General features: G+C 35.4%; 1 protein-coding gene across 2 annotated transcripts in view; it reads left to right on the forward strand.

The window, feature by feature from the left end:
• ZCCHC6 (zinc finger, CCHC domain containing 6) overlaps positions 1–15,487 on the forward strand; it is a 31,095-nt gene that overhangs the window by 12,276 nt on the left and 3,332 nt on the right. Inside the window, exons 8-26 of one of the 2 annotated variants that reach the window (XM_010010783.1) lie at positions 52–178; positions 953–1,072; positions 2,031–2,162; positions 2,848–3,028; positions 3,399–3,927; positions 3,979–4,549; positions 4,657–4,807; positions 5,551–5,637; positions 6,483–6,583; positions 6,996–7,053; positions 7,731–7,834; positions 8,798–8,887; positions 8,977–9,090; positions 9,199–9,276; positions 9,869–10,046; positions 10,754–10,801; positions 10,917–11,008; positions 11,482–11,597; positions 13,145–13,470. In XM_010010783.1, coding sequence (XP_010009085.1) covers positions 52–178; positions 953–1,072; positions 2,031–2,162; positions 2,848–3,028; positions 3,399–3,927; positions 3,979–4,549; positions 4,657–4,807; positions 5,551–5,637; positions 6,483–6,583; positions 6,996–7,053; positions 7,731–7,834; positions 8,798–8,887; positions 8,977–9,090; positions 9,199–9,276; positions 9,869–10,046; positions 10,754–10,801; positions 10,917–11,008; positions 11,482–11,597; positions 13,145–13,470 — 3,203 coding nt within the window. Of the gene's footprint in view, positions 1–51; positions 179–952; positions 1,073–2,030; positions 2,163–2,847; positions 3,029–3,398; positions 4,550–4,656; positions 4,808–5,550; positions 5,638–6,482; positions 6,584–6,995; positions 7,054–7,730; positions 7,835–8,797; positions 8,888–8,976; positions 9,091–9,198; positions 9,277–9,868; positions 10,047–10,753; positions 10,802–10,916; positions 11,009–11,481; positions 11,598–13,144; positions 13,471–15,487 lie in introns of both variants that reach the window. The other variant, XM_010010782.1, reaches the window with a different exon arrangement.

A 15,487-nucleotide genomic window follows, 5' to 3' on the forward strand; every position in this document is an offset into this window, starting at 1 on the left:
TGGCTGTTCTTACAAAACATCCGAGATCTTTTGTTTCTTTTTGGGTTTTAGTGGCCTTATTTGTAAAGTGAGTGCAGGGAATGAGAATGCTTATCTGACAACAAACCATTTGGCTGCACTTGGGAAACTGGAACCTACTGTCGTACCTTTAGTGATTGCCTTCAGGTACTGGGCAAAGGTAAGAGTAATTTGTATTCTCCCATCTGTGAATAAATGTTGAACGAATGTTGATACTGTGCTCATAGGACTGTCGGTATGGTTTAGAAAACAGTTGTTGAAACTGTCTTTCAAAAAAGAGTTGGAAAAGGGATTTTAAATTTTTATAAATCTGAAGTTTTATGTAACTATCATCTGTCTGTTGTATTATTCCACTGAATTTCAAAAGCAGAATTTTAAGGTTCAGCCAGTAGCATGCAGAGTCTAAGTATCCTGCTCTGGTACCAAACAACTCAGAGGAATGTATATGGAATGGAATTTATATGAAATGGAATTACAAGTTTCCCATAAACTTAGTTCATCATGGAAAAAAATGACAGGAAATAGCTGCTTGTTTCCATATGTAGGTGAATATCTTATTATGAATTAAAATAAATTGTTCCAAAACTGTGTGTGCTTGCAACTAACATATGGTTTAAGAAAAAGAACAGACTTTAAGAAACACTTTTGACTTGTACTATATCTATGTAAAATGAGTCATAGTTTTTTGCATATGTGCTGTATGCTGTCTGTTTTGCCAGTCTGCATCCTATGACTCTTAAAATGAAAATATTTTGGTAATAACATGACACCAGTAAATACTCAGGCCTTGAGAACAAAGTCCATCCCAGTAGAGCTTAAAGATGTCTGAGTTTCTGTTGGTATTTAAGGTGACAGACTTCTGAACAGTAATGAAAAGAGTATTTTTTCACAGTATCACTTCAAACCTTAATGATTGCACAATTTATTTTCACAGTTGTGCAGTGTTGATCGTCCTGAAGAGGGAGGCTTGTCACCATATGTGTTTGCTTTGATGGTTATTTTCTTTCTACAACAGAGGAAAGAGCCTTTTCTACCTGTCTATTTGGGATCATGGGTATGTGTATTAATACACTGAATAGTATGAGTGAGAGGACCAGTCACTTGTGGTGGTTTGTAACCTGTCAGCTTCTTGCTATACTGAGCAACCCATAAGCGAGCTGTTTCTGCAGGATTTCAGAAAGATGTGAATTCAGCCAGACTGCACACAACATTTGTATACTTGGTTGTAAGGATGCAGTTCACAGTCGTAGTCATTGAAGTAAGTGCTTCGTTGTCCCTTTTGTAAATAAGGAGAGCTGGGCATTGAATGCACTTCATTACAATGTGCTTCCTCATTTCTTTAGCCTTTCTTCCGGACTCAAGAGAACTTTGAATTTACATAGCTACATCCCAAAACAGTGTATTGTTGGTATTTATTGTTTGGATATTGACACCTAATATTTCAAAATGTAGACCACAGCCGAGGAGCACACTGGTATGATACCCACCAGGTTTACAGCATGTATTTCTTGGGTGTAGAAGCTGAAATGCATCTTAATATCAGGATTGTCTTACGGACACAAATCCAGAATCCAGTTCACCAGCACATGGTTCAGGTGTTTTATTCATGGCACCCACTTTTGTTCTTGTAGTCACCTGCTGCATTTAGTGTGCATGTTCCAATTACATTGGCCTTGTAGTTAACATTTTCCTTCAGTACATGGCTGACTCATTCCCAAAGCCTCTCCACTCTCTGCAGTGAAGAAGAAATGTCCTGCAGTATATGTTCATATAATTAAAAAATATTTATGCTTGTGTAACATGCAAACACAAGGTTGTATGACACATGGATACCTTTCCAAAAGCACTGAACTCTTGAAAGGCTTTTGTATAGGGAGAAGAGAGAAGCAGGTTGGCATGTACTACAGGCTGCTTTTAAACTTTGTTCTGTTTTAGTTTGTCTTACTACCATGGGGAGGTAAGGTTTAAAGTTCAAATGATGTTTAATATGTTTCTTTTTCTGTTTCCTTTAGATTGAAGGATTCTCATTAAACAAATTAACTAATTTTCATCTGAAGGAAGTTGAAAACGATGCTGTAGTTTGGGAACATAATCCCACTGATGATTCTGATTTGCTACAAGAAACTTCCCCTAGAAGGGGCAAGGTCTGAACTATTTAATTTACTTCTGTTCTCAAAAAAAGAACCATCTTCTAGTTTAGTTCTGTGTTTATGTTACAAAACCGTGAGCTGAACATGGTTCATGTTCAGAGATTGCGTGACTGCTTGATACAAGGTTTACTGTGCTTAACTCTTGGTGCGAGAGTTTATAGAGTTATGGCAGTTTTATCTCAGAATTAATTTAAGCATGTGAAAAATATTTTCTCTTAGCTTTGAACTTTCTTACAAATTGTAACAACTTTGAAAGAAACGATGTCACTATTATTGCATGTTATGACAGTTAACTATACAGCTTACCCTTTGGTAAAAAATAGGCTTTATAATCCATTCTGTCCAATTAGATTAGATGTGATATTTTCTTGGAAATTTATGAATTATGGCATAAACACTTAAATAAGCAGTTGTTATTAGTCATTGCTATTCATAACCATTTGCTATTCGTAACCATTGCTTTTCATAACCATTGTTGCAGTCTTTGATTTTGAAGTTTTATAATCTGAGTTTATACTATCTCTCTCAATTTTTTTAATTGCAGTTTTATTGCAATTGTGGAAGTATAGAAGCAACTATGAGTTTTATAATATTACATTGCGGATGAAATACAAGGAAGTGTAACAACTAAAAACCTGTGCATTAAATATTATTTAAGCTTTTCTTCTATAATTTACAGGTTCCCTTAGTATTTGACTCAGGACAGCAGTGTTCGGCACCTGCTGGTCAGCTCTGGCTAGAACTGCTTCGTTTCTATGCCTTGGAGTTCAATATGGCTGATTTTGTTATTAGCATACGACTCAAAGAAGCAGTGTCTCGTGAATCAAGGGACTGGCCTAAAAAGCGCATTGCTGTAGAAGGTATATGTATATCTCAGAAAACTTCAGAGAACTGTGTTTTAATTTTCTAGGGTACTATCTTGACTGTTGAGATTGTGTGTAATAAGTTAGAATTTTTCAATATTGGACTGTGATTCCCAATATTATGGGAGAATGTGTTTTTGGGAAAAAAAATCTATTTAGTATTTCTCTTGGGAGTTTTTTTCAGCGTTATCAAAAGTAATTAAGTGGACTTAAAAATAGTCTTCAGTGCAATTCATAGATCTTAGGTCCCTACACAATGTCTTAGAGTAATTAATGTTAGGATATTCAAATTTTGTAAGGATGGAAGTTTATTCTTTTTTAAAAAAGTTAACTCTTGCACTGCTGGCTCACTTCTTCTTTCTACTAGACCCATATTCAGTCAAAAGGAATGTGGCAAGAACTCTGAACAGTCAGCTAGTGTATGAGTATATTCTTCACTGCCTGAGAGCAACTTACAAATATTTTGCCTTGCCTCACAAAAAAAGTGCAAAATCAAGCAAAAAAAACATTCTAAATGCCCATGAAGAGAAATCCCAAATGCTGCACCATGGAAAAGATGCTATAAAGCATAAAAATTCTGATTTGCAAAACCCAGATAGCAGAACAAGCACAACAGTAGTGGAAGATTGCATAATAGAGACTACAGGTACACCCCAGACACATAGAACTGATCCTTCTAAACTGTGTGATGGCTCAGAAAGCTTCACAGAAGAAGAACTGGCTGACGATATAAATCATCTGGGAATTGCCCATGAAGATTCAGACTGTATAGTAGAGGAAGTTATTTCTGGAGATAATGAGGATTTTAAACCAAGTTGTGAAGAGACAGAAAGTGGAAATGAAGAGGAAGAAGAGGAGGAAGAGGAGGAAGAGGAAGAACATGAACAACAAAAAAGGTGGAATAGTATCTTGACTACTGAGCAGGGAATAGATGAAGACAGTGACAGTGGAGATCTCCCTGTTATACTAAATGAGCATGATATAGAGACATGTAGTACTTCAGACTTAGAAGGTTTTCAAAATGCTACACTTGCAGAGAGTGGTGAGTTTGTCTTAGAGTGCAGTGGTATAACGGAAGACAAGATAGATGTTGATGAGGAGAGCACTGAAGGTTCTGATGAACTGCATGAATCCCTACAGAAATTCACACATTCAGCACGGAGTCAAATATCCCAAATGATTAACACAGATGATGAGGAGGAAGAGGAGGAAGAACCAAGTCATCTAAACCAGAGAGCGTGTGCTGTTGTAAGAGCTGGAGATGAACTAGATAATGCATACATTGGATCTGGTGATGACGACGCACTGTCAGAGGAAGATGATGATGATTTTTCCCTCTGCAATAAATGTGAGAACAAGCATATTGAAGAACATGTGGATGGACCGCTGAGAAGCAATTTGAGTCAAGAAGATCTTACTGAGAAGGGAAGCCTTCTTGAAGAGAGCACAGCAATAGAACAGGGTTTAGAATATGAACTTTTTTATGAATTCAGTAGAACAGCTTTTACAAAGGGCAAGGTAAGCAAGCTGAATCAGAACATACTGCTTATGTTCTATTACCAGTTATATTAAAGTGTTGTTCAAATTCAGTGAAGTGAAACCAGTCTCACTTTCTGTTCATGCAGTCTCCTACAGTTGTATGTAGCTTGTGCAAACAGGAAGGTCATTTAAAGAGGGATTGTCCAGAAGACTTGAAGAAAATTGAGCTTGACCCACTGCCAGAACTGACACCCAAATTTTCAGTTATTCTTGATCAAGTTTGTGTCCAATGTTACCGTAAGTTCATTCCTTTTAATATTGTGCAATAGAAAAGGTGCAAAAACTAATGAAATAATCATGTTAATGGTGTTATAAAAGAGGACAGTTTATTTGCCACACTGCATCCAACTTTTAAATAGTATTCGCAGATTTGTAACTTTAATGGGACAGCTGAGTAGTTCGTGTGTAGAGAATAGTAGTTTGTATTTAGACACTTATAATTATCTACAAAATATTTAGGTTTATCTTCCACGCTGTAGCTGTCTGATTACTCATTTAGACATGTTGGGAATTATACTGAGTTTAATTTTGGGTGAATTTTTTGACTGATGCTTTTACGTTTCTGTCTGAATTTACTGTTCCTTAACTTGTGTGGTTTAGTAAGCAATGACTTCAGAGTTCTAGAAAAAATGGAGTCAAAATACTGTTTTATAACAATTCTCCACTTTTGTTCTTTTCAGAGTGACCCAGCTTTCCTCCTTTCTCTCTCACCATTTCTGACCAGACAAAATGCATTATTTGTCTAATTAATGTTTTTTCTTTGAGCAGGTATTGTTCTTGTACTTCATCCTTGCTTGCTTTCCTTCACATGTGAATCTTCTCTTACTTTCTCTTTCCCCCATACCCTGCTGTAAACCCCTCAATTTTTTCATTCGAATCTTTGCTTTTCACTCTCTACGGATCAGTTTGCCTAAATTGTTCATTTGGGGGGGGGGTGTTTTTTGTTTTGGGATTTTGTTTGTTTGGTTGGTTTTTTTTAGATGATTTTTCTCCAAGTATTGTGGAGGATCAGGCACGGGAACATATAAGACAAAGCTTGGAAAACTTCATTAGACAGGATTTCCCAGGTAATTAGGCAGTTTTAGCTTTCTATTTATACTTTGGTGTGTTCGTACTTGTGTGTTTTCCTAGAAAACATCTTATCAACATAATAAACACTTTAGGTTTGAACATTTAACCTATATTTTTGCTCAGCATTGCTATAATTAGTTACATTATTTTTTAAGGCTTTGGTTTAAGTCTTGTTTTTACTTAGTCATATATACAACACATTAGTAGGAAGGAACAGTGGCAAGTTAAGGAGAAAACTATCAAAGCAGTAGAGGAACAGCTTGTAATTATTTTAGCCTTAGTCATTAGCCAGACTTGTTTTTCTGTCTGCTCTTAAAAACAACAAGTTTTTTGTAATCCTTCCTACTGAAACTTACTTATTCTGGAATATTTTAAAATACACGTACTATATTTGCAGTACGTAGGTATTTGAATTTTTTTGTTTTGCTTTGTTTCTGCAGTCCTTCCCACGTGTTTCTGTAACACCTGGACTTTCGTTCATAGTCTTTTAAAATTAGCAACAGATTCTTTGATTGGAGCTTGGTATGTGGACAGATATATCCCTTATCCTGAAAATCTCTGTAGAGAAGAGTGGTTTGGTTTTGTTTTTCAGCTGCATGCTGATGATTTAATGATTGAAAAACCTGGCTTGTTTCTGGATTTGTCAGACTGCTCATTTGAACCAATGAAAGTAAAGATACTTTCCTTATCAGCAAAGTTAAGGAGCAAATAAGTTTTGATGTATCACGGAAAGATAGTAACATTTTCTTGCCTGTATTAAACAACATTCAGTGGATTGAAGTTTTATACAATTCGAGATCCTGTGTCGATATGGGGTTATAACCCATCATATCTCTTCCAGGAACCAAGCTGAATTTGTTTGGCTCCTCAAAAAACGGCTTTGGCTTCAAACAAAGTGACCTTGACATTTGTATGACAATGGATGGGCTGGAAACTGCTGAGGTAGTTTGAAAAGTGGTTTGGGTTTGGAGTTTGGGGTTTTTTGGGGGGTTAATTTGTTTTGTTTTTTAAAACAAATGCAAAAATTTATGGTTATATTGTGTATACGTATAGTGTAGCAACCATTATTTTATAGAAGCTTTTCAGATTGGAAGAAAACACAAACCAGTGACACAAAGATTATTTTAGGGGGTTTTGCTGTTGGTCTAGGCAAAATACAAACTTTAAAAGCTTATGTTAAGGTACGATGTATTGTTGATTTTGAAGGTGCTATTCTGAAACTATTTCTGGTCTTCACATAATTGTTTATAATATGAAACTCTCAATTATACAGCTTTAATCTTAATGGCAAGTAATATAAGGTTTGCCTAAATGTAGCAGATACAACTGTGAACTTTTTTTCTTAATGTCTTAGGGACTTGATTGCATCAGAATCATTGAAGATTTAGCAAAAGTTCTCAAGAAACAGCCAGGTAACTTTCTTGAAAATTAAAATAAGTGATTCTGTTTATGGCACTATAGATTAAAATTATTAAGATAAAACTGTACGAAGAGCTTAACGTTAGTAAGAATGAGTTAGTTGTTCTGAACATTTGAATTTATTTTTGATTGTATATGTAGGTCTGTAAGGTTATAATTTTATAGGACCACATCTGAATTGGACAGATAGTATATTTATAACCTACATACATAAGGATAAAGCTTCAGGCTTCAAGGTAGTAGTATTTTGTATTCTCAGTGCACAGTAAGTTAATAGTAAAAGGTAGGCTGATACAAGTTTGCAATGACAATTCTGTTTTTTCTAGAAGAAATTACAATTTATAGTGCTTGTTTTGGTGTATTTCACATGAATTTAATGTAACTGAAGTGAACTATCCGTGATCTCTTAAGCTTATTTTTCTATAACATTTAGACTATCTAGACTATTTAGACTATAACATTTAGACTGATCTTTGTTTTATTGGGGAGCTAAATGTATATTTGTATATATTTAGCAGATTTGTCATGTTTGACAAATGCCTAAAATCAATAGTAAAATATAACTGAAATACGATTTTTATACGAACTAAAATTTTATTTTGTAGCCTTTTTACTACAGTTTGGAGTTATTTGTATTGTACTCATTGAGTAATTAAACATTTCATCCTAGGTTTAAGAAATGTCTTGCCTATAACAACTGCTAAAGTCCCAATTGTCAAATTTTTCCATGTCAGAAGTGGTCTTGAAGTAGACATCAGTTTATATAATACTCTGGTAAGGTTATTGCCTTTTTCATTTATTTTTCTAACAGAAAAATGTGGGTCATCATTTTAAGATTGAAGTGGCTGTTTTGTTGAGGTTCAGTAATCAACTATTTCCAATTACCTCTTGCACTTCTAGATTTTCAAACAACTTTTTTTTTTTAATTTGACTATGAGTTGAGTCAGTTGCACAACTGTGACCTGAGAGTTGCCACTTCCCTAAGAAAATATGTTAGTTCTTCAGTAAGAACTAGTGGTTTAGGTGTTTAAGTCTTTCTGTTAAATGAGAGAAAAAATAACGTAACTTCAGTGTTCTAACACTCCAGTTCCCATCATGGCTCTTGCTTTGTCTTGAGACCTGGAATAATGATTTTGAATCTAGCTTGCCTGAACATCTTAGAATTTATTAAAAGCCACAAGTTCTTTGGGCAAATACTATAAAACCAGGTTTGGGGTGGGATGGGTTTTTTTCAGTACCTCTGAACTTCAAAAACCAGTTCCTTGAAATATTAAAGGAAGGTAAGATTTAAAGCCCAGTATTAAACTTCCTGAAGTTTTAATATGGGCTTAAGGGAAGTCTTGAGAATGACACCTCAACCACAAGTTTTTCTTCTTGAAGTTATACATCCATATGGGTCAGTTGGCTAGCTCTCACTTTTCTGGGCTGGAATCGTTTACTGCAAGAACTTACCTTCTACCAAACACTTTGAAAATGAAGTAGTAGATTAATGCTTCCCATTCTGACGCACTGTTCTGTGAATACTGCTGTGTGCGCAGATCAAGGATGTTGATCAGGTTTTTAACAGAGCAGGGGATAACCTCATGAAGCGCTCCCTTTCTCGATACACATTCTACTATGCAGGGCTTCGCATCTGCATTTCTTAAGCACTCAGAGTTCTCAGGTTTTGTGTTTCAGTTTACTACTTCATTTCTTCACAGCTCTTTTATTTTCTATATGACTTTCTTCTTTTTATAGGCCTTGCATAACACAAGACTCCTGTCATCATATGCAGCCATTGATCCTAGAGTAAAGTATCTATGTTACACAATGAAAGTCTTTACAAAGGTAAGTATATTTCAGACATTCTAGAAGCAGTAGTTCCTGCAGCAAGAGATTATAACAATGCAAGATACAAATGGTGTTTCTTTTTCTAGATATGTGACATCGGAGATGCATCTCGAGGTAGCCTTTCTTCCTATGCATATACTCTTATGGTGCTTTATTTTCTTCAACAGAGAAATCCACCTGTCATCCCCGTTCTTCAAGAGGTACAGTATTTCAAGAAAGAAATTACCATCTGTACACAATATTGACCAGAAGAATGTCAACGCTGAATCTGAAAGTCTTTTCTAATGAGTTTAATGTTATGCTTTCAGATTTACAAAGAACCAAAGAAGCCTGAAATTTTAGTTGATGGCTGGAATGTTTATTTCTTTGATAAGATAGAGGAGTTGGTGAGTAAATCAGGTTAATATGCAAATGAAAAAGAATTTCTTTTAAGAAATACGGTACTCAAATGTGATGGTTAAATATCGAAATGGAAGTGGAGTAGCTATTGCTTCAAAAATCCCAATACCAAGCTGTAAGGCTTTGAGAATATGGTTGACTGTAATTCATCTGGGGGCTGGCATCTACAAAATCTGCAAAAAAAACATGTTTAAAAAAAAAAAGCATTTTAAGGTATTAATGATGATTAATTGCTCTGTGTGTCACACTACTGGGTGAAGATAGTTACAGCTTTTAGTCATAGCTGCTTAATCTCCTTGAATAATTGTGTTAAATAGGCACATAAAATGAATTAATAAATTCTTTTTATAACAGGCAAAAGCAATTGTTAGAAGTTACAGTATTTCTCCACTTTTGTTGTTATTTTAAATAATGTACCATTAAAAATTTATATTGTATTATTAATATCGATTATGAACGTACTCTGGTGTAACTCAGTTGTGTTTCTTTATAAAATAAGACATTGTTTGAGCTTCCGAGTTATGAAAATTATTCTGCTTAATGTAAGTACTGGAAGTAAAAATATTTCTGTATTTTCAGTCAGTTGTTTGGCCGGACTATGGCAAAAACACTGAATCTGTTGGGCAACTGTGGCTGGGGCTTCTCCGTTTCTACACAGAAGAATTTGATTTTAAAGAACATGTTATCTGCATTCGGAGAAAAAATCTGCTTACAACCTTCAAAAAGCAGTGGACCTCCAAATACATTGTAATTGAAGGTAAAAACATGTGAAGTACATGAATATGTGGAATTTCTTCAACGCCCACATGAAAAATTTTGTTCCATAAGGCTTGCTTATTTTTGTATGACTAGATTATAATTTTTTATTTGCTGGTGTTTCAAAATCATTGCAAAATTTCCATTGAGTTTCACTACAGATAAAAATTCCTCTTAAAGGTTTTTTTTCCTCTACTGAAAAGAAGGTGCAAAGCAGACTTCATACCTATCATGATGACTGTAACTGAAAGAGAAATAGATTAAACCAAAACCTTTGGAAAAGGAATTACCTGTATTGTTTTCTCACAAATACCAAGTTTAGCTGAGTCCATACTTAAATGACAGATTTAAAAGTGTGTGTTACTACAGTGTTAAGTGATATCATGGTCTCTATCAAGAAAATACAGTGACACATTTTAGAAACGTTCCCTAAACAACTTTCTGGCCCCTGTGACTTTTCTGGAAAGAATTTGTACTCTCTTGCCTGCGCGTTCAACTTTTAGAAAAACATTTTTGACACTTCAGTCAGTTCAGAGCTGGATGACCGAGACCCTTTGTCCATGGAGTTAATTTATTTTCAACAAATTTACAAACACTTCAATTTCATTATCTTAATTCTGCATTGGGAATAGCTGCCTTGGGTTGTTAATGCGCATGTATACATTGTTGGCCTGGATTTAAGTAATGTCTATAATGCTTTTTGTACAGACCCTTTTGATCTGAACCACAATCTTGGAGCTGGATTGTCAAGAAAAAGTAAGTCTCCTGTTAACAAATTTGGTTATAGAATGAAGATCTTGTATTAGACCATACTTTAGTGGCTTGTTTGATGTTTGTTTTGTGTTTTGTTCTGTTTTTTGTTCCTTCCTAGTGACAAATTTTATAATGAAGGCTTTTATCAATGGCAGAAGGTTATTTGGTACCCCTATAAAAGTATTTCCTAAAGAATATCCGTCAAAAATGGTAAGTTGCTTCTAAGAGCAGTAGGCGCATGCTCTTGGGTGTATAACTTAGCAATTGCAGGAGTAATGTTACACTCTCTTTAAGGTTGTCTTAAACTTCAGCAGTCCACTAAAAATCTTTATGGGAGTTACTACTCAGTACTGGTTTTGTGTTGTTTGCATGTAAAATGTGTTGGCATGCAGAATACTTATCAAGTCAAAGGTTTGTTGCAGAGGCTCACATATTTTAGTCCCTATCAAAACCAGCTTACTGTTTCTTAAAACTGCAGTTTTAAAAGAGCTTGCAGACCTAGTGGTCAGCAGGCTGCCCGTAAAGAAAAGAGGCAAGCGGTCAGTTCATCTCAGTGGATCTTTCAGCTACACACACCACATTTGTTCTTCTCTGTAACTACTACTGCTGTTTTAACAGTTGCCTATCTGTCTTCATTCCTAGGTGTATGGATTTTCATTTAAAATGTGTTATTTTTTCCTTAGGAGTACTTTTTTGATCCTGAGCTGCTAACAGAAGGAGAATTGGCACCAAATGATAGATGCTGCAGAACTTGTGGTAAAATTGGCCATTTCATGAGAGATTGTCCCATGAGGAGAAAGTGAGTATAGTTTTGGCATATATGTGGAACTTTTCGTTGGGTTTGTTTAGAAGAAAGATTAGGATAGTAATGCTAAAGCAAGACTTTTACATGCTGCAGATTATTTCCATTACTATTGGCAGTAGTGGATAGTATTGTTTAATTCTTGGTCTGTGTTAAGTCACTGCTTAACTTTTGCTAGCATCATCTGTAGTACTCTTTTCACAGAAGACTGCAAGACTACTTAGTTGAGGTAGTAATGCTGACTTGGCACCTCATGTATAATGCAGCAGTCAAAAAGAATCTAAACGTAGAGCTGAAAAGCTGTGTGCTGTGAAAAGCACTTATGAAAGCATTTTACGTGTTTTCATTTAATAGCTTTTACTTCTTGAGTCCTGCTGCTTCCAGCAAGAAACACTTTTGTCATGGTCACAGAATCATGCAGTTCATGTCAAAAAGCAAGAATGCATGTCATGGCATTATTTTTCATAAGGACACACATGAGAAAAATGTCCTCTTTTACGCACAAGGGAAGGTTGCCTTACTTTTAGTAACCAAATGTCCAAAATTCAGCAACTATCTTCTTGTAACAAACAAATGCTAAACTGATCTGCGCACTCTTCAAAACTGTCTAAATTTAAAAATGATCCACTGAGTTTTTCCAAGATAAGACAAAGTTCTTTAAAGACTCCATATCTATAAAATAGTGAAAATTGGCAAATAAAACATGAAGAGTATGAAATCTTGAAAGCCTTCATGCTCAGCTGTAAGATGAATGGAAACATCTACCCTTTGCTTAGAGTCTGTTTATGTTAAGAGCTGTAATTAAAAATCACCTGCAATTTTATGTAAGTAGCTAAAAAGCTACTTAGATTGGATCAGATGAAATCATCTTTCTCCTACACAACAGAGAATTGTGAACTTACATTGTTGACACTGTTGATTTGGGGATTTATTCAACTTTAGCAAATGCAAGTACAGTAGCTGATGGTAGATTTATAATAAAGAATGCTGAAGGTGGTCTGAAAACCTGCTCGATGTCTAAACTGCTGTATCAGATGCAAGGGATTTTTAATCTTGCATTCTGGACTGAAATCCTAGTTCATTACACATATACAGCTATGTCCTATACAAAATCACATAGAATGTTAGAAGCTTCTTCCAGTAGAAGAGAGTTCTCAAGATACTGTAAATATACACAGTTTGAGAATGGAGTTCTGATTGAATTGTACAAGTAGGCAAAAAAGCCCAACAACCTATAGCCCTATCTTTTTCACCCAGATTTTCTGTTGCGTTCATATTTTTTGAGATACAATTTTAGAATTCAGAGCTATATTGTAATCTCATTGTAAAGTTAGATTTTAAATACATTTTACATCAGTGTAGCATTATTTGGTAGAAAGGTCAAAGGGTTAAGTACATTAATTCACTTTATTTAACCCACTGAAGAAATACATGAAATACATCTTACATCTGTAGATGGCATTTGATTTGTTGGATATTCTTTTTTTTCCTCCATGTATGTATGTAAGCCCTATGAACTCTGCAGCATTTTTCTCCTCCTGCAGACTAAGACGGCGTCGTGGTTTTGAAGATACGAAAACCCAGAGGTACACAGAAAGCAAGGAGAAAAGAAGTAATGAGGACAAAGAAACTCAGATTAAAACAACAGAAAAGGAGAGCTCAATCAAGGAGGGAAAGTTGCATGTGTGTACACGTCAGAAGAGGAAACTAGGAAGGACAATAGTGGAAACTGGAAGAGAAAAGACACCAAGGCAATCAGCAGAGAAGTGGAAGCACCTGGAAGATAAAGACTTAAGAGGAAAATGTTGTTTTATCTGTGGAAGAGAAGGTCATATTAAAAAGGAATGCCCACACTATAAAGGAGGTGCAGGTATGAAACTGGATCAAGCTGAGTAGTCTAAATAGAGCTTACGTTTTTTGATATTTTTGGTTGACTTACAGGCAGGGTTTTTGCTTTGAATGGCATTGCATAAATGCTAACTTTTTTTTTTTTTTAAATGTAGTTATATTTAGCCAGTTTTCTCTTCACCCTTACCCACCTTTCAGAACTTTGCCATATCCCAAAAGATCTAACATAGTTTCTCTTGGCAGGTAAGGTGCTTATAATATAAAAGGTATGAATGTCTAATATGTTGAAATTGCTTCCATTGCCCTCACTGTGTAAAAGTTTGCTAACACTTCAAATTACAGCTTCTCTTTCAGTATATCATAATTGCAAAAAAGCTCACCTTATATCTCTTCACATCACCTAAACCAGAATTATTCCGTAGACCCTAAAGTCGCCATGAATTCATACAAGATATTGTGAATGAAATAATGATCCTGCCAAGTCAGCAGGAGGGATACAGCAATCTGTCTTACTTTTCATAGAGTCAGTTTGCAACTTTGACTTTGAAAAATAAAAAAAAATCACTACAAAAATGTCCCCAAATCCAGATCCTGACAGACCTGAACAAAATAACTAAATATTTGCTTAGCAGTATGTAAGTCATCCTTCAGATAAGACAGATACTGCGTCATCTGTGTTGTAAAGAATATCATTCGAAGATAAAACTGAGACTCCTTAAGGCAGTGAATGGTACTTTTAGTTAGCTTCCAAAGAAACATAGTATTGTTATTTCCCTGTAGGTAAACCTGGAGCATTTAAATTCATGCTGAATGAATTTGCTTATAATATGATGAATTACAGATTAGTCATGACTTGACCTCTGAAAGTAATAAATAGGAATCCTTTGTATAAACATAGTTTCAAACCTGTACTAGCAACAATGTTCTGTCTGTCTTAGATCAAGAAACTTTTCTCAATCAGATGTAATTGGCACAAGAGAGCATAACACTATGCTAACAAAGCACTGGAAGTAGGAGAAAAAATGTGCCAATATACTTAGAAGTGTTCTTAGTTTGATAGGTCACTAGAAGTGTTGGGTGGACAGAAAAGATTTCTAAAAATTGATGCCACATTTTATTCAGCTTTTGACCTTTTGAAGCTGTGTGTCAAGTCTAAATTTAACTTCTGAGTTTCTTTATCTTTCTTTATCTTGTCTTGTTGAGCTTTTCTTTCTACCATTCCATTTGCCATGATAGTAAATTTCCTAAGGTGAAGGGGCATATGCCTGACTGTTTTGTAGTTAGTGACATGGTTGTACTTCATAACATTCATTATAAGAGAACTATGCTGAGGCTGTATGGTACATATATCTAAACACATGAATTACGAAGTAGGTGGTTTTTGTCTATTATTTGTATTTTGGGAATTAGTATACTTGAGTTTGAAGGGAATTGTTGCAGGTTGGGCTTTGTCTTTTTTTGCGTGCTTTGTGCCCAAAGTGTTCTCTCTAGTTGAGTAGAGCACTATGAACAAGTAGACTTAAGAGATTATATGTTGTTCTTTGCTGTGTTACATTTTGTAAGATTATGGACAATTCAGTTAGCACCGTATCTTCGTTCATTCTCTGAAGTTCCCTGTCCCCCTCTGATTCTGGAGAACAGTACAGAGCCTAATTTATTGTAGGTTCGTAACTTAGATATATAACTATATATGCATCTGTTGTGGTTCAAGCCCCGCTGATAACTCAGCATCATGCAGCCGCTTGCTCACTCCCGTTTTATTTCCCCTCACTCCAGGCAGGATGGGGAGAAGAATTGAAAGAATGTAAATCCCACGGGTTGAGATAAGAGCAGTCCAGTAACTAAAGTATAATACAAAACAACTACTACTACTACCACTAATAATAAGGGAAATAACAAGGAGAGAGAACATAAAACTAAAAAGAGAAAGAAAGTAAACCAAATAAATACAAGTGATGCACAGTAAATTGCTCACTACCCGCCAGCCAATACCCAGCCTGACCCAAGCAGTGATCTGGGCCTTCCGGGTAACTCCCCCC

The sequence above is a fragment of the Nestor notabilis genome, unplaced genomic scaffold (genome assembly GCF_000696875.1).
Source record: "Nestor notabilis isolate BGI_N333 unplaced genomic scaffold, ASM69687v1 scaffold10803, whole genome shotgun sequence".
Lineage (NCBI taxonomy): Eukaryota > Metazoa > Chordata > Aves > Psittaciformes > Psittacidae > Nestor > Nestor notabilis.